Source organism: Nyctibius grandis, chromosome 6 (genome assembly GCF_013368605.1).
Source record: "Nyctibius grandis isolate bNycGra1 chromosome 6, bNycGra1.pri, whole genome shotgun sequence".
Classification (NCBI taxonomy): Eukaryota; Metazoa; Chordata; class Aves; order Nyctibiiformes; family Nyctibiidae; genus Nyctibius; species Nyctibius grandis.
In genome coordinates this window covers 80,765,749-80,791,077 of record NC_090663.1, presented here as the reverse complement: position 1 = coordinate 80,791,077, position 25,329 = coordinate 80,765,749, and the positions used below count along the sequence as shown (strand labels likewise).

General features: G+C 39.8%; 2 protein-coding genes across 2 annotated transcripts; one reads left to right on the top strand and one right to left on the bottom strand.

Annotated features, from left to right (window-relative positions):
* Positions 1-992: 992 nt before the first annotated feature.
* ADAD1 (adenosine deaminase domain containing 1) lies at positions 993-10,587 on the top strand. The gene is given in 12 exon segments (XM_068404185.1): positions 993-1,173; positions 1,817-1,981; positions 2,645-2,803; positions 3,233-3,400; positions 3,971-4,039; positions 4,601-4,726; positions 5,752-5,875; positions 6,085-6,255; positions 7,952-8,178; positions 8,810-9,047; positions 9,573-9,705; positions 10,474-10,587. Coding segments are annotated over 12 exon segments (1,875 nt in total).
* Positions 10,588-17,917: 7,330 nt separating this feature from the next.
* Positions 17,918-20,760, bottom strand: LOC137665129 (interleukin-15-like). Its single transcript, XM_068403944.1, has 4 exons — positions 20,623-20,760; positions 20,484-20,522; positions 18,781-18,900; positions 17,918-18,028 (listed from the first exon to the last, which is right to left on the bottom strand). The coding sequence occupies exons 1-4, from the start codon at positions 20,758-20,760 to the stop codon at positions 17,918-17,920; spliced, it is 408 nt and encodes a 135-aa protein (XP_068260045.1).
* Between the last annotated feature and the right edge of the window lie 4,569 nt (positions 20,761-25,329).

Below are 25,329 nucleotides of genomic sequence, written 5' to 3'. Positions count from 1 at the left end.
GCCCCGCTCTTGCGCGGTACCGCCACAAGTGGGTCAGGGCGCGGCGGGGCCCGCTGGGCTGCTCTAGACCCGTGACGCCGCTGAGCGGTTTCGGGTGCCGCCCTGCCCGCCGGGACGGCTCCGCTCGGCGGTACGGGAAGCCGACGAGACAGCGCGGGGGCCGGCTGCTCGGCGGCCATTGCCGCGCCGGGAGGAGGCTCGCTCGCTCCCTGTGTCCCCGCCTCAGCGGCCCCTCGCGCCTCGGCCGCCCGCACGTGCCGGGCGGGAAGGTGCGCCGCGGAGGGACCTGCCTCCCCGCCACAAAATGGCGGGGCTGCGCGGGGGCAGTCTCTGCCTTAGAAATCCCGGCGGTGAGCGGGCCGGTGCCGAGGGCCGGCTCGGGGAGGCGGTGAGCGCTCTGCTCGGCCGGTGGACCCCAGCCCCTCAGCGTGGGGAGCGGCTGAGGGGAGCTTCCCGCCCAGCCCTGCGCCTCGTCCCGCCCTTTCCCTCAGGCGTGCTCCACCTGCCCGGCGGGTGTAGGAGCTCCGGCACCGCCCGCAGCGGGACCGTCGGGGCGGCCGAGCCCACCGGGTAGGTTTTCTCACAGCCCAGGAGGAGGAGAGGAGAGCAGGTAGCAAAGCCCTCAGCGCCAGCTCGTCCGGGAAACTTGGGAGGGATCAGCTTTGCCGCTTTAGTTCTTGCCTCGCTGCCTGGAGAGCCGGCTGGGGGGTTGTCTTGTCCTTCGAGCTGGTTGCAAGAGGAGGTGTAGGGCCGCGTAAAGCGTGCGGGAAGGTGGTTAACTAAGCCGAGAAGTGAGCTTGAACCTCCTGGTGCCGGCTGGGAAAGGGGAGGGAGTGGAAGGACGCTGGGTCTCTCTCTTCAGGCGGTGGGGAAGCAGAGTGGGAGTTGTTCGTAGCGCTCTTGTGAAACAGCTTTACTGAGAAAACTGGAGTTTGCAGCGTGCCTTAAACGTGTCATAACTTTACTGTTAAACTTACTTAGGTTGATCAAAAATGACTAGCAGCAATGGCTGGTCTCAGAGTGCTGGAATACCCGCTTTCGCCCTCCTACAGAAGAAGACTTTGCCAGCTCGGGCTCCTAGGCAGCCAACTTCAGGGAAGCTTTTTCAGTCTGTAAGGCCAAAACTTCCACCTTCTGAGGGGTGCAGTGTACCAAACGTGACACAATATCCAGGTATAGTTTTCAGTTTGCACACTGGGATTAGCTGTTAAAATACACTGTTAATGCTAGTGCAAGTCACTTTATGATTTTCTCTTTTTTGAAAGGCTGCAAGCCTTTGCTGCTTTTTTTTAATCACTATATTTTCTTAAATGACTTCTTTAGCATCTGCTTGAACTTCTTCCTCTTCTTCCTGTGTCCGTTTATACTGGAAGTTTGTTAGAGATATGTTGTAGGGTGGGCTATATAGTCTGCAGCATTTCATAATTACAAATTCCAAGTTATACATTAAAAGTGCCGTAGAGGTTGCCGAAATATAGGATAGGTACTGCTGCACAAGTTTTCGTAGAGATCACTGAGAAAAGCTTGAACTGAAGTTCCAGATGTCCCAGGATGTATTTTTAATTTTGTCTCTTCAAATAGTTGCACTGGGGTAAAGGCACCTATTTATGAGACTTGGAGATAACAGTTTATTTTAGTTCTTCTTGGCTGGGAGATAATTGTGCCTGCGTGTGTGACAACCCTGATGCTGAAGATTCCATCCATCCTAGAGTGGATACAGAGAAAAACATTTCATTTTTTCTCTTAAATCTAAAGGAACGCAGTGATCCCTCACAGATGTAGATGCTGCAGGAAGCGTTAATTGATTATTCTGTAGGAGAGCTCCAAGTCAAAGACAACTGCCTAGATATAGCGTGCTCCTTGGCAGAGTTTGTCTTTCGAATGAAACTCAGAAGTGTGGGTTTGCCTCAGGACTACTTCTCAGAATTTATAGAAGTCTCTTGTGACTTGACGAACTGCTTCACGTTGCCCTCTGAAGAGGGTAAGGGCTCTGTGCTAGGACAGATGAAATATCCCCCCAGCCGCTGTCCTGGTTCCCAAGGTGGTTAATTGTGGGTGTGGAGCATGCAGGGTCAGGGTGGGTGTGCAGTGCAGCTCCCTGGGTTCTGTCCTGGCCACCTCAGCCAGAGGTGCTGTCTCTGTATTCAGCAGGTCTTTGTGGGTGGGTTTCTTTTTTCTTTGAATGAGTTATCTGCTTTTTGAATAATGTGTGTGGTTGCTAAAACTTTTACAGTGTCTTACAACAGGGAGTTCCACTTGATTCATTGTTTTCTATGAAAAACCACATGCTCCATTGTTTTGAATCTGCCATCGGCAACTTTCATTTGATCACTGGTTTGCAAGGGAGGGGAGGGGCAATAAATGTTGTATTTGCATGTAATATCTGTCTATATTCAGAGGTTAATGGATTTAGTACTCAAAGTAAAAGCTTTGATGCTTTTAAAAGAGGAGGTACACACCGTTTCAGAGTTGCTGGTGGTGTTAATGTAGGATTCAGTACAAAGCAATACTGCCCTAGAGTAAATGGTTTTGCTTTTTGTTCTAAGAAGCATCTAAAAAGCATTTATTGTAAACAGATTTAAACTGTTAGAGAGTGTGTTCAGTTCTTCTCTTAATTTTGTTTCAAAACCTTTTCATTTGAAAGGAGTCCATGCACCCCCATTACCAGCACCTCCTTCAAAGAAAGACCTAGAGGAGTTTATTGCAAGATACAAACAGGGAGTAATAAACCCAGTATCTGCCTTGCATCAGTTTGCACAAATGCACCATCTAGAACTTGAATTGAAAGAAACTAGTGTGGCAGGTAAATACTTCCTCTTTTCTTAAATAAAATAATATTTGCTTATCCTTGAGATGATAATGAATTTCTGCAGTTAATATTGATGGCACTAATACAGGTGAACTTTTTTTACTGGTGGTTGTGCTACCCTCCACATATGTTGCTTTTTGCCTGCCCTTTTATTGTCTGCACAGCTGTGTTTCATAATTAATTGCTATAGAATTTCATCAGATGAATTGTATAAAATTCTGGCTGCTACCAGAGCTTTGTGAAAAGTGCATAAAGTAAAAGCCGCCAAAATTCTTGTGGAGGTGAAAGGTTTGAGTTGTATTTTGTTAAATTGTCTTTTTGTCTCATACTTGTCTTTGGAATGAATATAAGCACATAAAGCTATAGATAAAAGTACCTTAAGATAATTTCACTAATTGTGTCTGCTTTTTTTCTCCTTTAAAGGTGATATCATAAGGCCATATTTTGCCTTTTGTGCTGTGGTAGATGGTGTTTGTTACAAGACTGGACTGGGAAAAAACAAGAAGGAATCTAAATTAAATGCAGCTAAACTGGCTCTTGATGAGTTACTTAACTTGGAGTGTACAGGGCCAAAGGCTTCTGAAAAGTCAGGTAAATATTCTAGTAACACCTAATTAGCTTGAAAAGCTTGGCTTAAAGGTTTCCTATGCAAAATCTCTGTGTAGTTTTATTAAATGCTTCTGTATCAGGGCCTGTCAGTTTTCTTGAATCCTTTGGGCAGAGCTATTTGTCGTATGGTTCTGAAACTTGTTTTTTTCCTTTGTGTTGTGCGTATTAGGAGTTGCATCAGTTTGTAGCACAGAGCAGAGAATACTGAAGGAATTAATTTATTTGTTGCTGTTGCGCTTGATTTGCTACTCACTAGGTAACAGCAATATGAAGTTGAGGTGACAGCAATATGAAGTTGATCGTAAGTGGTTTCAAATTTTTATGATTAAAAGGCTTCAACACTGAGTTGCTACTTTCAAAAGAATTCAGTTACCAAACATTGATCTTCTTTTAAGGGTTGCTGCCTAAATAGTTCTATGCTTACAAGGACTTCAAAGTCAGAAAAGAAAGTTCTTAAAGAATTAGAAGCTTTAACTTGCTGAAAATAGTGTGAGATCCATGTTTTGAAATTTGGAATGTCCATCTCGGTTTGAAATTTTGTTAAATTGCTAGGTCCTCTCTGTACTCCTGATGAGCCCTGAACTGCAGGAAACTCAATTTGTGTTTCAAGGATCTGTTTTGGTAATGAATAGTCTGGTTTTCCTCAATTGATTCAAATTGCCCAGCAAATGCTTGCTTTTTTTTTTAAATTATTCTCTTTAATACATCTAGTGATCTCTATTAAGTTACTGTTACTTTAAACATCTCTTTGAAGAACGCTGTAAGGATTAGCGTCACTAAAGTAGGAGACTGACCATTGGTTCTACAAATGGGCACAACTTCAGCAAGTTGCTTGAATTTAAGTGGTGAATTGGTGGCAGAAATAGAAACGCTATTTCTGTCTTTGCTTGAAATACTGTGTGCAGTAAGTAGGTGATCAAACTTGATCCATATCCCTGATTTATTATCATGAATAATAAAATCATAACGTGTTCAGGTATTCTTGTCTTTTATTTATTTATGTCCATCCTGATAATGTTCAGAATCCCCAAAAGTGTGTGTTGATAGTGTTGCTTTTACCATGTGTTGATAGTATTGCTTTTACCATGTGTTCAGATTGATAATTTGGCGGGTGGTTGATGATGTCTTTTTTATTCCCCCCCTGCACATTTGTGTCTTGCTGGCTTTTGTTGTTTTATTTAGAAGGAAGACAGCTTGTATATCAAAAACTTTCACAAACACTTGAAGAAGTATTTAACAGCCTGACTGCCAAACATCCCGAGTACCGAAGTTGTGGCAGTTCACTGGCTGCCTTCATCATTGAGAAAGGCAAGTCTGTTTTGATCATGAGTATGGGGGAGAGGAAAACCTCGGCTGTTTGTGTTCCTGGAGAGCCTTGATTAACGCATTTCTGAGCTGGTAAATAAATGTAAAGGGTAGCTCTCCTTCTTTGACATACTCTGTTCTGATGGATCTGTCACATGCATAATTGTGCTACAATCATGCAAATATTCAAGACCTACATAAGCATTTCCCTGTGCTGTCTCAAAGAGGAATAAGGCTGTATAGACCAGTATAGGCCAGAGCAGGTGGATATGCCTTGAAGAAAGCTGCAGCCTGTGGAGAACCCACACAGGAGCAGGCTTCTGGCAGGAGCTGTGGTCCATGGAGAGGAGTCCACACTGGAGCAGGTTTTCTAGCAGGACCTGTGACCCTGTGGGGGACCTAAGCTTGAACATTCTGTTCCTGCAGGTCTGCACTCAGTGGAAAGGACCCATGCTGGAGCAGTTCTTGAAGAACTGCAGCTGGTGGGAAGGACCCAGGCTGGAGGGATTCATGAAGGACTGTATCCTGTGGGAGGGACCCAGTGTTGGAACAGGGAAGCAGTGTGAGGAGGAAGGAGCAGCAGAGACAAGGTGTTAGGAACTGATGCTTCCCCACACCTCTGCACTACTCGGGCAGGGAGGACAGGAGGTAGAAGAGTCAGGAGTGAAGTTGAGCCTGGGAGGAAGGGAGTTTAGAGGGAAGGTGGTTTTAGTTTTGGTTTTGGTTTGTTTCTCACTATCCTACTCTAATAGGCAATAAATTAAATTAATCTTTCCCATGTCAAGTCTCTTTTGCACATGATTGTAGATGGCAAGTGAGCTCCCTGTCCTTATCTTGAGCTACAAGCTTTTTAATTTTATTTTTTTCATAGAATCATTTAGGTTGGAAAAGACCTTTAAGATGATCGAGTCCAACCTGCTGAGGGACGGGGGATATGAGAGAGCAGCTTGGTGGGCACCTGGCAGGCAGACAGAGTTAACCCACCACAATCCACCACAATCACGTAAAAATAAATGTTTTCTTTTTAGATGGACAGCACGAAGTGGTAGCTCTGGGAACAGGAGGATGTAATTACAGTCAGTGCTTTCAGCCTGGTGGAAGAGTGTTGCGTGACAGCCATGCCATTGTTGTTGCGAGACGTTCTCTGCTTAGGTGAGAATGTGTGTACAAATAGTTACTGGTTCTTTTGCAGCCAGTTCTTCTCAGTTTTACTTTTGCAAGTGTAAATACAAGTGCACTTGCATTTTATAGTTAGTACTTTCTGGATCATTTTCAAATCCTGTGAATTAAATGTGAATGTCCATGTATTTGTAAAGAAAGTAGTGTTTTTCACATTTACTGTTAGTTAATACTTTCTTTAGATATTTTTATAGGCATCTTTTGCTGTTCTATAATGACAATCCAGCGAGGACAGAGAAATCCATATTTTGCACAGCACCAGGCTCGAAGCTGCTTACCCTAGAGCAAAATGCAGCTATCTTTCTCTACATGAATCAGCTTCCAAAAGGAACTGCTCAGTTAAAAACACATGTGTAAGTACCTTGGTATTTTCAGAGATGTTGTAGTGGAAGATTAATTTGATCGCAGTGACAAACACGTGTGGAAAATACACATTGTTACGTGTTTCTAAGGTGGTGGGGGGCTATTCTGAATTTTGTTTCATGTTTTGGAAGCATTCATGTACAGGGTGGTAGTGATAAGTGTATGAGATACAGCTCAATGTGACGATATAAAAAACTTTTACATGGGTTATAGCTTCAGGACAATGCTTTGTTTATTACAGATGGCCACTTACTGATGTACCACTTACCCCCTCCCAAGATACTATTAAAATACTAATAAATCATTAATTTAACCACTGAGCAAGGGGATGTGATGTCTTACTGTCATCCTTGGCACTACAGGACTAGAGTATAAAAAACCTTGTATTGAAACAATAGGCTCCTGCTCTGCTTTGTAGAAAAAAGGTAATGAGAGAAACTTGATGGGACAAATATACTATGCTTATCTTTGCACTTCTAACTTCTCTTAAATTTCTGGAAGTGTTTTCTTTAATAGTTTTGACGTTTAACAGCAGCGGTCACTGGGGTACGAAGTTACTATGAACAGTGTTATTTTTTGTCTGTTTTAGTGGTGCAGTGGAATAATGTCCCTGAAAGTTGTAGAGTCATAACTCTTTCATATATACAAGACAGCTAGGTCGTTTTGTACTGTTTGGGGTGTTGGGCAGGCAGACTCGTGACCTGGAAGTCACAGCCAGTTCGTTGCAATTTGTGCTGCCTGGGAGAGCCCCTCCTGTTAGAATTGCAGAAGGGTTTAGATGACTTCCAGTGTCCCAGCCTGCTCTGACAAGGAAATGGTTGATGAGACTGGATGCCGTTTGTAAGCCACTCTGTAATAGTCGACGGATCACAGATTCAGCGCTTTTTCTCTTGCTTTTTGTCTGTTCTGGTGTGTGCTCTCTTGAGACAAACTCTGGGAAGTATTTTCTTCTAATACAGCGGATTTGCTTATGTGTAGAGTGATTTAAAGATAGTTTTTAGAAGGGAGATATTTGCAAGTGATCCATTAAGTAGCAAAATGTTGCCACTTATTAACAGGCAGTAGTATGTTACTTAAGGCAAAATTAAACAGTTGCTTTATAATAAGACAGTAAAGCAAAAGCACCTTTGATAGTAATATTGTAAGTTGTTATAAAATTGGGGAGAGTTAGCTCAAAACTTCAGGCTTTGACTTCTTATTCCTCTTTAGTAAAGGGGGAAAACTGTGTTTTGCTTCAGAACAGTCACTGTTTTGTCTCCCTACTGTGTTGCATCTGCTTATTTTAAATATTTTGAAGAATTGCAGTGTAAGTTATGTTTTAAAGGAGATTTACAACCTTAAAGCTGCTTTTTTACAAAGTGAACAGCCTCCAAGTTACTTCTGTCATGGTGTGAGCAGACACACAGTGATAGCTTGTTTGCAGCATACGCTGATCTTTTTTAATGTTTGCACAACTGATGGCTAAGGTTAGGTTGAATTACTGTTTCTTATTTAAATACTGATTTCAGTATTCTAGTCACTTGAGGAGTTGAATGTGGTGTTTCTAAAATTTACAACTATTGAACATAATGTAAGGCCTGGAGCTATTGCTAATTGTTTTCTGAGAAGCAGTATTAGAAACCACTTCACAGTAATCTATGATGAGAGTACTTTCTCACTGAAATTCATGTTCTTGTCTGTCTTCAGACGTCTCAATCCACAATCTATATCTGCTTATGAAACTAATGAAGAACTGAGTCTCCATGTGGCTATAGAAGGCAAGATTTACCTCGCTGTTTGTTGTCCACCTAAAACTGTTAGAGTGAGGAGTATGTCAGCTAGTGACAAATTAACCAAATGGGAAGTGGTTGGTATTCAGGGAGCGTTGCTGAGTCACTTCATTGAACCAGTGTACATCAACACTATTCTTATAGGTAAGTTTAATGCAAATTTCAGTGGTTGGTTTGTATGTTCTCCTGTTCCAGTTGGATTACGTTTTATAAAACATGAACTAAACCAAGATGGTTCTTTAAAGAAGTGCAGTATTTTTCTGAAAACGTGCTAAGCATGTATATTTTTTTTTCGCTGATCTCTGAAATGCTCTAATGTAAAACTCAGTTAGGCTTGCTCTTTTGTTACTGTGGGTTTGTTTTAGCTTGCTTACTTGTACTTGTACAAGCTTACTTGTATTAGAGTAATCGAAGAAATTGTTTTATAACAGATTAAATTTTAGATATCGAGTAACTATCAAGTGTGACAAATGCTGTGTTAACTACTCGGTCAAATACGGTGACTTTAAGGTGACAAGGTTAGTCACTTAACTGTAGAATGGAGCAGTGGTGGAAAAACTGCCAGTATTTATATATACTGTTGGATATGGAGTAATGTGGACAAACGCCTCTCGAGAAGAAACTGTGAAATCGTTTTTGTTCTGTGAACTGAATATTGGAACTGATTTTTCTGAGCATTAATTTTGTGTAGAAAAATGAATATAATGTAGACCAGTGGAAGCATCTGCATTCTTAGCTTTTTTTCTTTAATTTGATGGCTCGTTTTGTTTGATAGGAGATGGAAATTGCCAGGATACAAGAGGGCTAGAAATAGCTATAAAACAGCGTGTTGATGATGCACTTATATCACAGCTTCCCATGCCTTACCTGGTCAACAGATCTCATACTTACTTGGTGAATGCTGCACACCCGATTCAAATAGACTTTAAACAGAGGTCTCTTAGTTTGAACTGGTCATTGTCAGATGCATCACTGGAGGTTGTGGATGGGTTAAATGGAAAAACCACTGAAAGGTTAGAATTTTTCTTCATTATGTTGGAAATAATGGTTAGCCTTATTTGTTTTGTGCCAGTTCATAGGAGTATTCATTTTTTAAGCTATGCACGGAGGCCACAGTATTACCTGATGAGGGAGATTCTCTCCTGTGTTAGGTGAATGAATCCTGTGATTAGATGTAATTTCAGAGATCTTGTAACTTTACAGTGAGATACCAAGATATGAAATTAAATAGTTCTTTGAATTAAGATATCTTTGTTCCATTGTCTGTTGTAGTGAATGTTTTAGTTTTCACAGTACATAAGAACAATTAGCACCCTAGTTCAGATGAATTCCAGTTTGAAAACCATTTTTGGTGGCTTGTTTAAATTCTCACAGCTGCTGATTTGCAGTAGCTTTGCACATTGAAAGTGGAAGTAGAATCATATGATCGTGTTCACAAAGCATTGGAGGGGAAAAAAAAATCCTGTAATGATCAAAGCAATATACCTGTGATGTGTTTGTTACTGAGTTTTATCATTCTTTTTTCACTTTGGCTATAGTTCACCGTTCAAAAGTGGCGTTCACATGGCAAGTCGCCTTTGCAAGGCGGCGATGTTTAATCGTTTCAAACTGCTTGCTAAGGAAGCAGGACGGAAGGATTTGCTTCAAGTTGCGACGTACCACGAAGCTAAGGTAAGCTGGTACGGGAAGGGGAGCTTTTAGTAAGGAGTCTCTTTATGGCTACTCTCAAAACTGGTTTGATAGCCAGGGGTGACTTTCTGTTTTGCTGAAGACTTCACCTGAACAGCTGGATTTCCTTTATTGCCTATAATCTTTGCCTGAGAATGTCTGAAATTGCTGTTTTCAATTAGAATTATTCTACTGAATTAATCTTGAAACATTCTCTATGAAAATCTGCCATGTTTTGTCTCAGCATATGGAGGTTGCTGAGCATTTTCCCCACATAAGATAGTTTCGTATTAGAAAGGTTGAGGGTTTTTTGTTCGTTAGTTTGTTTTCAATCTTACTTTTTATATTTGTTTCATATTCTACTGCATGTAGTCTTGTGGGAGGATTCTTATGTCATGGAGGAGTTGGAGGGTAGGAATCGTTCATCAGAAGACAGCGTTAGGTCCCAGGCTGTTTGTTCATGTGTTTAGATTTGCATTGATAGTGAATGTTTATTTTCTGTGTAAAGATATGATTGGAACTGAAAAGATGCTGAAAAAAATGATGTTGAACAGAACAAATCCCTCATCCCAATAAATGCCCAAACATATTAAAAGAGTATATTTTTAGAGTCTCTAACACTTTCTCTCACTTAGCCACAAAGGGAACTGTAAGATTTGTAGGTATTGTTTTCTCCAAGGTTTCTGCTTGTGCATATTATATACTGGTGGTAAAGAATACAGATCTCAGATTCCTGAGTTCTTTCAAGATCTTTCTTTTTCTTTTTTTTAGATTAAATCTGAATTGTACCAAGAAGCTAAAAAGTTGCTGCAAAGCTACTTGGAGCAACATGGTTATGGATCCTGGATTGTGAAGTCTCCACATAGTGAGCAGTTCAGTGTCTGACTGTGAGGCGGATTGTATGTAAAGTCAGTTTGGATCATTTCTTTCAGTAAAATGTAATTCTCATTAGTAAAATGTTTAACTGTAGGGTTCATATTTGCAGCAAGAAGATAATTCCAGCACTGCTTCATGTCAATTTAAATGCAGTTATTAAACCATCTGTAACAGTTTAGTCTTTTCCAAAAGTTGGTGTTTTCTCATAGGTAGGAGTATCTAACAGCTTTGCAGATCTACTTTGTTTTGCTCCCCAATGCCACCTCATTTCTGCTCCCTCACCCCACTACCCCCCCTCACACACCCCATAGAGTTATTAACATGTTTTTTTCCTGTTAGTTTCAGATTGCTGTGTATTGATTTCTTCTTTTTCCCTGCCCTTTTCATAACTGTCTTTAAGAAATTAAAAAAAAATCAGTAAAAGTTGGATTTCTTTAAAGAAAAAAAAAAGTATACCAATGTGAAAATCACTTTCAGAAACAAAAACTGGCAATCTATGCTTTATCTGTAGGCAGCCTTTGCTAGTCATTTTAAGACTGTTGTTTCGCATGGATTTGCCAAGTGGCTTGTAGTTTACTGTATGTTGTTTGTGGTAGAAGAGTTAAAAAATAATCTGTGTACTTCCAAATGTGAAACGTTGAATTACCAAGCTGTTACTCAACTGTTGGGTGACAATCACTGTTTTTGGTAGTGGATTTAAAGCATTTTAAAGCTGTTAGTAACAAAGTAGTGTGATGTAATACAGAACACACCAGAAACAAGGTTCTTTCAGTTTTTGTGAGCTGCCCCAAAAACATCAGAAGTTACTGCTTGAAGATTAGTTGGACTCCACCCACCGACTACTTCATCACTGTACTGACGAGTCCTTGCAAAATTGTCTGCATACATAATAATCTGAAAAATGTTGCCTATATCGAGAGGAAAGTTGCTTCCCTGTAAGTTATGGTAGGAATATGTTAACATTGTGATGTTTAAAAGGATGTTGTTAAGTACCATGCTTGGGGTTTTGTGTGGTGGTGTGAAATACGAGTGTATTTAAGCTAGACAGTACACTTCCATTGTGCTACTTGATTTTTGTATGTCATACAAGTGTGGGAAGCTGTTAAGTTAGGCAGCGTTTTCATACATCAGTAATAGTTCAGTGCTGTAGTCATATTCCAGCTTCTTATTATAAGAGAATTCTAAACCAAAAACCTCCTTCCAGTATTTTTTTTTTTTCTTAATCTGTCTTTCTAACTTGTATCTGGAGTCTTTACTGGAGACGATCACGTTGATTTTCAAGTTGTTGAAACTCGCTGACTTGTTACTACTCCGTCCTTGACCTGTTTTTTTGCTGTTCTGCTATTTTGTTTTCTATTACTAGCTTTTAACCTGGAAGGGTGGTGCGATGGTGGTTTGTTGTCTTCTTGTGGCACATGTTCCACATAGTATTTGCTCCACGTAATGTTTCCTTTCTGAGAATGCTTGAGAATGGCCATCATATTCCAAGCTAAAGCATAGCATTACTGTTTTTTTCAGGGCTGTTAAAAGTTTAATAAATTTCCTTGACAATGTGTTAGTGTTCTATACACTTCTGGAGTGTTTTTCTGTACGGACTTAGACTTTTGCTGGGACATCATCACCAAGGTGTTTTCTGTAGTTAAGCTAGCAGCCTTAAAGATGTACAAGTAACTGAGCTTTTTTTGTGTACTTCAGCCATTTTATTAATTGAACACCAAACCAAAACATCTATGAAACTTAGGTTCCTCCTGAACAGGAGAGAGGTTCCGTTGTGAAAACAATGTGTTGTGCTGGGCCTCATAGCTGTATCCTTGGGAAACGAGTTGATGACAACAGCGTGGCTCTGGTTCTTGTATTTGGATTGTTCTTTGATTAAGTAACAGCATCTGCAGAATGCACTGAGCTAATAAATGTAGGCATGTAGGTGGGCTATCCAGGTTTGTCCTCAGCTACTTCAGTAATTCCAAAATGTATGGTTCTGCAAGCTTGAGAGAGGCAAGAGTGCTGTGGTTCCAGTAATGAGGATGAAGATGTAGTACCGACCGGTGCATGCACACAGAGCACATAGACATCATACATACATAGATACTTACATACATGGCCACACAGACCAGAGAGAGGCATGTGGATGCAAACAGCACCACCAGCCTCTGGTTGAGAGCTCAGCCTCTCCCCTCCCTGCTGGAGAAGCGTTGGGGTCCGCTGGTGAGAATATATATACATATACGTATATGGGGGTGGTGTGCACGCATGAGCTTATTCTCTCTGTATACATACACGCATGTATAGACACACCTGCTATACGTATACACGTGTACATGTCACGAGTGTCATACAAGTCAGATCTGGCATACATGTAACATACCTGTAACATGCCACACGTTGAATCTCACATGTCAAATCTGGCATGTCACATAGGTAATTTGTCACATGTCACGTCACATACATGTAAAGAAGTTTTTCCTCATATTTATGTGGAACACAGGAGGTTCCACATAAATATGAGGAAAAACTTCTTTATGGTGAGGGTGACCGAACACTGGAACAGGCTGCCCAGAGAGGTTGTGGAGTCTCCTTGTCTGGAGACATTCAAGACCCGCCTGGACGCGTTCCTGCGTGATATGGTCTAGGTAATCCTGCTCTGGCAGGGGGATTGGACTAGATGATCTTTCGAGGTCCCTTCCAATCCCTAACATTCTGTGATTCTGTGATTCCGTGTATCCTGTGTGCATCACATGCATGTCACATGTGGTGCGTATCTTGTGTGCCATGTCACGTGCGATGTATGTCACATATGTCAGATATCACACATCACAGGTCATACATGTCACATAAATATCACATAGGTTTCACAAGTCATCCCATACATGTCACATACATGTCACATTGCATACATGTCGCATACATGTCACATTGCATACATGTCGCATACATGTCACATATACATGTCATGGCATGTACGTGGCATGTACATGTTATGACATGACACATAAATGTCACATACGTGTCATGTCACATTTTAATTTGATGTTAAAGCTGTGGGATCAAGCAGAAGAAGAGAGCTTAGGAAATCGGTTTTGGTAAGTGTTGTAAGGGGTCCTGGTGAGGGGTTTTCCAACTTCAGGAAAAAGCACGTACAGTGAAGTTCACCTTGCTACACATTTTCAGATGATTTCAAAATAATAACGTTTTTCTCTAAAGATTTCATCTAAAGCTTGGGCAAATACAGCAGCCGATCCTACAGCTACTGTGTAAGTATCTGAACCTACCTATAATTAGTTGCAAATTCGACGGACAAACACATACGGACAGTGTATTTGCTGTAGGTAGAATTTTTATCAGTATTTTTAAAACTTTAGATGTTTTCTCTTGTTTTTTAACAACAGGTTAAAGGGCTACCAAATGGACTATAGTGATAGTATCGCAAAACATGGAGGAAAGTACACTTCTAGTTCTGTCAAATGAAACTAGCCTATTCATTGACCAGAACTTGATAAATGCTGCATTCTGTATTAACATTGATCCAATCTGTATGTTGTAAATGTACAAGTTTTAGTGAGGAATCTATCGTGTTTTTTCTATAGGCTTTTTGAACAAAAGTAAACTGATTTTTGTCACTGTCTTTGGAGCTGTGCTAGTTACTCCATTCTGCCAACAGTGTATTTTTATTTAGCCTAAGCTTTTACCTTTTACGTTACACTCAACGTCACCCACTCATCACGCACTATGTCATGGCGGTCTGCAAACTTCTTTGCACACAGAGGTGTAGTGACCACTGCTGTGTGTCTTGGATCCACAGTCGTAGTTTGTTGCAAGATTCTGCTGCAGTATTGTTTGCCATGATTACTTTCTGCTGTTGCTTTTTGTCATTCGGTGGCCCTGAGAGAATGCAAAATCACAGTGACTTGAACATGAATCTTCATCTTTGAGTTGTTTTAATCAGAACTCGTTCTCTGAAACCTAATTTAGTCAAGAAACTTGTCAGATAAAAGAGTACATATTTACAGGTATTTTTAACTTCAGTGAAATGAATCCCTCATCATGAACCACACAGTAATATTAAACTGGGTTTTTCAAATGTATATAGCAGTAGTCTAACAGTATTGCTTAGAGGTCTTGATTCTTACATAAAAGAAGGTGTGCATCTATGATGTGAAGGCTACGTGTTGCAAAATAACACTATGTCAAAGTAGCAATACTTAATTCTTAGGTTTTTTTTTACACTAGCCTTTGTCTTAGATTTTCTACGGAATGGTGTGAGTGTGTTTACGTGCTTTTCCAGTGTGCATTTTGTTAATGTGACATAACTAACTGCTGACATGCAAAATGCTTTGCCAACATCTTGTATGCTTTTTAGGAAACATGCAGTTATGTATGGCCAAAACTGAAATACCACCTTAAAACATTAATTAGAATCTAAAAGGCCTCATGACTACAAGCATGTGCAACACAAGCAACTGCCTCTTACCTCAGCTGGCTTATATGTGTCAGCAGTCTTCATAGTCAAACAGGTACTTCTCTGAAAAGGTGTCGTGAAGTGCTTGTTGGAGGTGCTACACGGGTAGCAAGCCAGCCAGAAAATGTTTTGAAAATCTACAGCAGTGCATGGCTACTGTACAAAAGTCACGTGGCAATCCCCAAAACTAGTGCCAGAGTAGCCAGAGCTTCTGCTTCCCATGACTGTAAACCTGCAGCTGTCTCAGAATATTGCAGCCCAACTCCAAAGCAGTGTGTGCAGCCCAAAAAACCCCCAAATCACGTGTATATATTTTCACACTGCATGTATTTTGTTCATGAAATTCTGAGTAAGCTATGGCTTCTACCTTTCCTTATGAATTTGTGGGTAAGTATCTCCTTAAGTTTCTGAAGTACTTGACTGTTCCTACCTTCTAACGCATGCTGTTTAGAGACTTAGAAAAGATTTTGGTAATTCCACATGGGATGTCCAACTGCATGGATTGACCCCAAGGTAGGTTTTACCAGATCTTCAGAGTTGAGCTTTCTCATGCTTAAGCAAACAATAAAGGAAGCCTCATTTATTAACAACGGTGTTCAATGAAGACTGCTCCTGTACTCTCTGATTGCTGAGAGCTGGGGCAGCGATGCAGGTAAACATGCATGGCCTGATACTGGGACATGTTTGCAAAGCCACATGTTAGGTGTGATGCTGTTAGTTCGGGATGCAGCTTTCTGCTGTAGATGAGAGCCTTTAGATGCAATTGATTCAAGAGATGATAATGTTTATTAAGTAACCCAGTGAAAAAACTCAATGAAAGAATGGATAATCTAAAACTGCACCAGTATTACTGAGTTACAGTTACATTATGTTGTAAGTTTTTACAGCTATAAATCTCTTATTAGTCTTAAATCACATAAACTGTGTATATTTACTATCGAACTGTAATTCTGTTTCCATTCCCTCCCCTAATACTCAGCACTATAGTCCAAGTCAGCCCCTCTGGGACCAGCTTCCCACACAAAGTATTTCAGACAGAGACCTGATGGGGAGGCCAGCAGGTGTTCAAGGGGGTTTCTGGATTTGCCTCTGCAGGTTAGTGGCACTGCTGGGCTGTCTCAGCCTTACTCGGTTTGGTTGTTGTGGCCACTTAGGTATGGATGGTCCTGCAAGATTCTGCACACTAGAATTCCTCTACAGTTGGCAGAGCTAGTCAGAAGTCAGTAGTACTCCTACCATTCTTACATTCTCATGGGTGTTTTTAAGACTAGTCTCTCTTTGACTTTATCTCATAGGCTCAGTGCTTCCTATGTCTTTAAATATTGTCTCAGTTTGTTTAAAGGAGAACTGTTTATGTTCTTTTTGCATGCTGCTTTTAAGAATTTATCAAGAAGGAATCTATGGAAAGAGAAGCATTCTACAAAGATTGACAAGGTAGAATTTTTACCAATAAATTGCTTGACTGTTTTCTCATCTTCTATCTCATACTGTGTGTAGGTATTGCTGTTGTTACAGGCTGTCATTTGGACAGCATCTGATTTGAGAAGAGGGTGGAGCTGATCTGTTTGTGGCTGGGATGACTGACAGTATTTTGCTTTTCCGAGTTCTTGTGGGTGGGGACAGAGCACTCCTTCGCTGTGGGAAGAGAAGATAAGTAGAGCAACAGATATCAGCGCTGTAAGTATTTTCCCAGATTTGGCAGAAAGCTATCATTAACGCCTATTTTCTCTTTGCAGCATTCAAGAAAACTGCTGTTTTTTCCATTGTTAGTCTGTTTTTAGGTCTAAGGTGAAATACTCTCTACCACACCCACCAGCAAAACACATCAAAGACTAAACGATAGACTGATAACTGTTGTAGTAGGCTTACTTTCATCAATTGCAGCTTGCTTTGTTAGCCTTAAGTGGTGGGTTTTGGATTGTAAAAGATGCTCTTCTTAGTTGTTTCTTTCTGCATAAAACTTAGTGTCACATGACTTACTCCGTCTTCATTTGAAGTAAGCACATTTCTGAGGTTCCACAAAAAGATTTTTGTGAATACTTAAGGCAGTATTTGTTCATGTGGATTTATACATTAATTGTCAATTTTATGTCAGTTGTTGCTGGAAGGCATTGGCCATGTAAATGTTCTGGGACACTGGTACCTCAGTTACCTGCATAGTTATTATTTCAGGTGTGTTACTGTTTTCATAATGTTTCCTTCTCTCTGAAGATTTTTGAGCGCTACGTGTTTTGCTTACGTGTCCTGCAAAAAATATGGCAGAAAGCCTGTGTAGCTAAGTAGGGCAGCTCGCAAAAACAGTTTGGGGTTTTGGGTTTCTTTTTTGGGGGAAGCAACTTGGTACTATTACTTCTATACCTTGTGCTGTGTGCCAGCATAAACTGGTATTTTATATGGCTTTAAAAAGGTTATCTGCAGGTGTCTTGCATTGAGTCAGGTACCTGTATGCTTGTATACTGATAAATGCTTTTTTTGTTTTGTTTTGTTTTTTTTTTTAATTGTGTTTTAAAAAAAAGCAGAGTAGTAAGTCACCAATTAAAAAGTATCAGTTAACAAAGAAGACTCTAGACTTGATTTTTATATTATGAAATTTATTAAATATAATCTACAAGTAACTCTTAATAGCTTTTTCAATAAATAGTTGTTTCTCTATTGACAAAGTGAGAACCAATTAGTTTTCCAAAGTACATTTTGAGCCCGTAGGGCTTACAGAAAGGATCAAATGTGATCTTAGAACAGACTGTCTTATCACCCAGACTAAGAACATACAGTGGTCCCAAAATGGACAGCAAGCTAGTAAGCCACAGGGCAAAATACATAAATTAGTCATAATTAAATATTTAAATAAATAATGTAGCAGTAAAAATAAAAATTGTTATCTGATTATTTTAGCATAGATTTCAGAAAGTTGCTCAGTTCTTGGTGAAATGCAGGAAACTTTTTCTTGTCATTAGCTTCACAGATCTTGCATCCAGTTCCTTGGGGAATTAGGTCCTGCAATACAGATATTTTAGTTGATTGGTAATAGCTCTCTTGCCAGCTAGTTTTAGCAATAATACATCAACTCCTGTGTGTTAAGTTTTTCTTTTAAGAAAAAAGAACCCTTAATATTTCAGGGGATTGGCTTTTTTCAGTTGGTAAACGTTAAGGGATGTATGATGAAGGAGCTGCTTATAAAGAAGATTTTTGTAAATGTAAAAATACTACAAGCTAAACACATTCACTGTCTATGAGAAATACTGCAGCAGAGGCAAACCTTAATTTCTAGCCTGAACAGGATTTCTAAAATGATACAAGGATCTCTTAGCCATGGAATTTGTTTATGTGGTGTATCAAGGTGTACTTCATTCATTGTTGGGTCCTTTACAGTCATAAATTTATGGCACAGTTTTCAAAGCAGTTGCTTGTGTAAATGATTGTTATGGTCCTAAAAGCAAGTTTTTGTCAGCGTAAGATGCCTTGCGTGATTCAGTAAAGAAAATAAATGCCATATTTTTTTACATGTTGACTTGTACAACTAGTAGGGCTCAAATCTGTTTTACTGCATTGGATTATCATGCAAATAGATGTTGTCATATAGTTTAATGTTATGATATTTTTATATAAAATCCTGTATTCACAAGAGATGATAACACATAGACCTTGAGGCATAAAAACACTGATTCTGGCATTGTTTTTCACTAACACTGAAGCACTTATTTTCTTTTTCTTTTTCTTTTTTTTAACTGGATAAAAAGATTGCCTACCATAAGACTCTGGAGATTCTTTTGGATATTTCGAAGATTATCAACATCCTCATCTTCAATTTCGTTCTCCAAGGTGCCCATTTCTGTCAGGTAACATTGTAGAGTTTGCCAGCTGCACTCCTAAAACAGTCAGCAAAATCATTATATATATATAAAAAAAAAAAACAACACTTGTTTCCTGAAGACAATTGATTTAATTTAACAAACTCTCAATTGCCCATTGTTTTTATCCTTGTATCAGGAATTAAGCTGTTGGTTTTCTACAACGTATAGTTCATTTGTTCCCTTTAAAGTTGTGTTGTAAGATGTTACATATGGCCTTAGTTCTATGGTAGATTATTGTAGCTTTTCAAAAGTGAGTAGTCTTTATAGGACACTTGAAGTGTTGGAATATCTCTTGGGAACATGAAGCTGTCATATTTGCTCCTAAACCAAGCCTTACTCCTGGTTGTCATGTGGAAATCATGTCTTAGCAAAAGGGTTAATAGTCAAAGCATCTGTCAGTTTTGCAGTGGCCTTTTTAGAGCCATCTTCAGTTAATGCACTTTGGTTGCTCTATCTAATGTCTGCATCTGATCTGGCTTTTGAGTACGATAAATAACTTTACACATCACTCTTACAGGCTATTTCAGGTTCTCAGTGACAATAGGTTATTAATCAGCCTCATACGTTTGCATTTAAGCGCTGCAGCTCTGAGATAGTCTTGATGTTGCCAGCATATGAGAAAAATGACTCAGATAAGGAAGTGGTTGCAGAATCTGGCTTTAAATCTTTGCTGAAACAAAACTACTGTTCAGTGAGAATTCTTCTGGATTAACAACTTAACTGGAGGTTCAAAGTAGTTAACAGATAACTTGCGTAAAGATTTTAAGTACTTCCCAATACTAAATAACTTGATGCTCTTGTTCGTTTGTCTACTTGCACACTGAATTGAAAAGTAGTACACATCAGCAGCCTGTCAATGATGATGTCTGTGGTAAAGCTGTACTTGGAACACTGCCTACACTCTGATGTGCAATATTTTAGAAAGAAGCGACCACGATGATAGTATTCTTGTGGAACTAAGTCTTAGGTATTAACTAAATACAATAAAACATGAATATATAGCTAATATACCCAGAATTGCATGGTAAAGTTTTGTTTCTGAAAAGAATTAGGTAGAGCATAACTGAGTTTGATCATTGGTGGGATATAGAAGACTTATAACCTCTTAAACAGAACCTACTAGTGGCTCTGCGTCTAGTTTAGATAAAATATGGGCAATTTCATATAGAAATAGATTAAATAAAGCAATATCTAAGTCTAGTTTCGTTCTCAAAATTGTTCCTGTGCTACTGTTAACACAACAGTATTGCCTCCTGCAAATCTTACACAATGTTTAAATAGTTCATAAAACATTTTTTGCTGCAAATTCAACAGTGTATGAATGTAAGCAGGATGAATAGGGAGGATTCATTTTGTGTTACATATTGTACAGAACAATGAGGTAATATTGTGTATCAGCGTGTTAATGTTTGAGAATACAAATCAAAAGCTGAAGTGTCTAAGAAACTGTACTCCCTACACTGAATCCAAACTGTTCAGATTTATCTTTTGTATCCGCCCTTCTGATAAGCGAATTGGTTTGGTGTAACTCAATAATATGTAATTTTAAATTAGCCATACTGTAGAAATCCTTCTGAAAACAGAAAATTTAAACTCACCTGTTTCTCATTTGGTGTGTAAAGGTCAAGATGAATCTTCTGTAGAGAAGGGGGAGAAAAAGTTTTTTTTTTCTGATAAAATACATAGAAAAAAGTAAATAGAAAAGGATCTTGCAATAAAAGAAAATCAACCACTTACGTCCTTGCTTTTTTCCAGGATTTGTAAATCTCTTATTAAAGCTCTAAGAAGGCTCTCTGTTGATAGAGGTGCTCCATAAGCTGCAGTGATAAGCATTACTGCTGAAATACAGCTGAAGATCAGTACTTTGCACATCATGTCAGTGTTCTGATTATCTGTATGCTAGTATTGAAGTTGTGATATGTGATGAGAGCTGGTAAATTGTCATTAAGCTGTTTAGTGTATTTATACTCTTCTTTCTGAGGGGGGAAAAAGATGGGGGCGTCATCTAAAAGAGGTTTTATTACACATTTTTTCATATGTTCTACCTGTATGGCAAGAATCATTAGTTTTGTTTTTCCTCCCCTGATGACACTTTGGAATTTTTATAAAGCAAGAGGGATTTTACCTACATTCACTGGTGTAAGAGAAGCCCACACTCACTTTTGCAGTCTCTCTTTGTGCTTTCTGCATGAAACACTTTTTCCCTCATGCGCTCTCCCACTCGCCCATAGAATATGCCATAGAATATACTACTGCCACACAAAATCTTGTTCTAAAGATGTATAATTTACCCATTTTTTGTTTATCTCTATATATTTATCCTTCCACAAATCCTGTGGCGTTATTTAAGCGAAGAAAAAAGAAGCATTCTCATTTTAGTAATTGTTGACTAAACAACAGGAAGAAAGTTGGCTTCCTGTCTGAAGGTGGTTTTACCTGTCATCTTTTGCAAAGACACTTAGTGGAAGCTTAGGTGCATAAGTCAGTCTTCATACCATCAAATTTAAGACGTTTATGAAAAAAACTCCAGCAGGATTCTTTGTTTTGGGATGTTAAACTGTGTTTTCTATTACTGTATATCTTAATGCTGTTCTTTTTCCCTTGTGTGCGCCTTTCACTTTTCTCTAGCTTATAATGAGAATGCACTGCTTTTTAAAGTATTTACAGATTTTCTTACTGATACCTAACCCACCGCAGTTTGTGGTATGTATCACAGTACCGAAGTTGAGAGTAAGCAGTCATTTGACACTGAACTCTTGCATAATATTGCTGAATTTTCTTTTCTGTTTCAGGGATCTGTTGGCTGACACCTTTGGAATGCAATGTGCAGTGTTTAAAATCCGTAGTTGTCTTCATTTTGAGTGTAGTTCTGAGCCAAATACTCCCCCTGCTGCCCAGAAGTCTCCAGCAGCATATGAAACACGGTTCTTTTGTCCAGTGAATTTAGTTGCTGAAACTGTATGGAATAAATTCTGGGTTTGCACGGTGCTGTGGTTTGAAGTTTTGTAGCATTCAGGGTGAGCAAGACTGGTGGGTAACTAACTACTTCACCCGCCATTGCATATAAAACTACACGTGGAAACCTGCTTTACACATTCTGATCATGTAATCTGAGGGGGAGTGGATCTCTTCAGAGCTGGTTAGAATATGCTTTTGCTTCGACTAAATACAGTCCATTACTATAATTCTTTTTATTAGTGTCTGATGGTCTGCTGACCATTAAACTGGTGTTAATTAGCAGTGTGATCCCAGCTCCTGGGTATCTTGGTCTTCATTTCCTGGTTTTGAAATAAGTACAAACATTTAATATGTATGGTCATACAGAAGTCCTAGTAGCTATTGCAGCTTGCAATATGTAGTATCTGTGCAGTTTGAAACCTTTTCTGGCACTATATCTTTTGTCTCTTGTATTTATTCTTGATAGTAACCAATTTCAAACAGGAGTTATGACTGTAGAGGTGAGCTTTTGAGCACTGGGTTGTCAGCTTTTCTCCAGGGTGCTTATGAAGTTAGGTCATTTTATTCATGGTTTTTAGTTGTTTGGTTCAAGTTAACATGTTTTGTCTGGGTAAAGTAGTAAGAAATACCTCAATAGTGAGCACAAGACATGTTTTTGTTTGTAATTGTTGCTTACTGTTTTCAACACTATTCAGTGTTTCCTATGTAAAGTCTATAAAATTACTGAGGTTTCTCTCTTCTTTATAAAATATTCAGTGGGAATGCATTTGGAAGCACTGAATTTGAGATTCCAAATCTGATTCCTTTCTGAAGTAGTTTTTAGCAGTTTAGATCAGAGGTTGCTCCAAGCGCTTCCTTTGTGCTGGAGTGTTGGGTTTTTTTTGCATCAGTGCTTAAAATACAACACAGCCAGCACTGGATTATTACATCGTTTGCTCAGCATGCTGCTGTTTGATTTTGCAAGTCTTGGAGAACTTAAAAAAAGGCAAGCCTGAGCATTCTGTCAAATTTTTCAGCAAGTTTGCAGATAGGTCTGCTGAAGAACTAACACTGTTTAGGTAACCAGCTCCCAAACATCTTTGACCATAGAGCTTTTAAGAACATTTTCCTCTTAAGTCCTTTATAGGCCGTAGCGTACAAAACTATGCTCTTTGTTGTAGTCTAGGTGTAATTGGAATCAGATCTTTATCTGTTAGTTGTTTTCAAAGGCTAAAAGAGGCTTGCATTTCAAGGGGGGGTGGCATCTGAATATACACTATTTAATAAATTGTGCACAGGAGTTTGAGTGATTAATTTTCCCATAACATTTTGCTGCAGGCTTTGTGGTCCAACAGGAGAAAGCGACGGATCCTGTTTCGACCATTTTTATTGGATGTGCCAGGTGAGGGGGAGATGGCTTTGAGTGTATTGATAAACCCAGAAACAGCACAGACTCAGTTAATGTTAACACACAACTTAATATTTGCATTATACCTCAAGTTTTGGGACTCTGTCTTGCTTAGAAGTTTTAATCTTCACTGTGCTAGCTGAGCAGTTTCCAAAGAAGTTAGATTGGTCTTATGGGTTATTCTTTCTTCACTGTGTACGTGCAAGACAAGCCAAATCTGACCACAAGTAGTAGAAAGAAGTTGAATCTCCAGGGACAAAGGCAGAACGTTCGTGGTCATGGTTCTAGTGAGACCATAGGTCGGCTGTACAGTGGCCTTTGTGTTGTTGGTATGCTGACGTGATGGTATAAGCCCCTCGACAATTCCCAGTGGTACTATTGCATTTGAATAGATTTGTGTTTAAAATGTCTTCATCTTTTTTTTTAAATTAGGTTTTTCTTACTTGCATTTTTTTTCACTTAAGTGCTGTCTGTCAAATTATAGCAAACCAGTAGTTCAGTGTATGCTCAGGGGCTCATATACTGTCAGAGATGGATAGCTTTTTCAGATGAGAATATGCTGCTGTGATGTAACTTCTAAATGCAGTAATACTTCTCTCTGTATGGTGTTGGACTTCTGCACTGGTCAGATTTCATTAGCTACGCTCAATCTGAGCTCATATTTTTTACTGGGCAAGGAATTACTTAGGGTTTTATTCAGAGGTAGAGTGACTTAGTTGGCCCTCCCAGCTTCACCACAGAGTTGATTGCATTTTAACAGGAAATGAAATTACTCATTTAAATTGCCTTGGAATCATACAGGATAAAGTAGTGCTGCCAATGCTGAACCCCCAAAATCCTGCCTTTAAAAAGTATTGGGGAAGATACTGGTGACAACAACCCCATGCAGCGCTACAGGCTGGGGGAAGAGTGGTTAGAAAGCGGCCTGGTGGAAAGAGATCTGGGGGTGCTGATGGACAGCTGGCTAAACATGAGCCAGCAGTGTGCCCAGGTGGCCAAGAAGGCCAATGGCATCCTGGCCTTTATTGAGAATAGTGTAGCCAGCAGGTCTAGGGAGGTGATCGTCCCTCTGTACTCGGCACTGGTGAGGCCGCACCTTGAATACTGTGTCCAGTTCTGGGCCCCGCACTTCAAGAAAGATGTTGAGGTGTTGGAGCGAGTCCAGAGGAGGGCGACCAAGCTGGTGAAGGGTCTGGAGGGTCTGACCTACGAGGAACGGCTGAGGGAGCTGGGGTTGTTTAGCCTGGAGAAGAGGAGGGTCCGAGGTGACCTTATTGCAGTTTACAACTACCTGAAGGGAGGTTGTAGTGAAGTTGGAGTTGGCCTCTTCTCCTGGGCAACTAGTGATAGGACAAGAGGACACAGCCTCAAGCTTTGCCAGGGGAGGTTCAGGTTCCTAGACATTAGGAAGCATTTCTTCTCAGAAAGGGTCATTGGACATTGGAATGGGCTGCCCAGGGAGGTGGTGGAGTCACCATCTCTGGAGGTGTTTAAGAAAAGACTGGACATGGCACTTAGTGCCATGGTCTAGTTGCCATGGTGGTGTCAGGGCAATGGTTGGACTCGATGATCCCTGAGGTCTCTTCCAACCTGATTGATTCTGTGACCATGTAATACTGGGGGGTTTTTAGTTCGGTTTGGTTGTGGTTTTAATGCACAATTATTAAGGGTTAGTTGATTTATAGGTCATTTTCTTTCTAAATAAAATAGCATTACACTAAAACGTTATAAGAAAAACACTGTAAGAAGCACTGTACCTGAAAAGCTTTAAGGAACACTTTAAAAGCCTCACCTAAATTTTCAAGGAAGATTCATTAGCAGTAAAGCAAATATGTTAAAGGGAAACAATATTTGTGGATCAGGGAGCTGGGAAGGGAGAAGAGTGTTTGTGTCTTGCTGTTCTTTTAGCGGATCATTTGTACTTTTTGTAGTATTTGTGCCTAATATAAAGAATAAGGGCTCATTTTCTCTTATAGAAAATGAGTAAAAGTAAATGTCACACGCTGACTAAACCCCTGATCTGTATGACTTCAAAGTCTGGAAAAGTTTTTACATAGGATCTGTCTCCTCTCAGTTTAGGCTCTTTTTTTGTGTGTGGC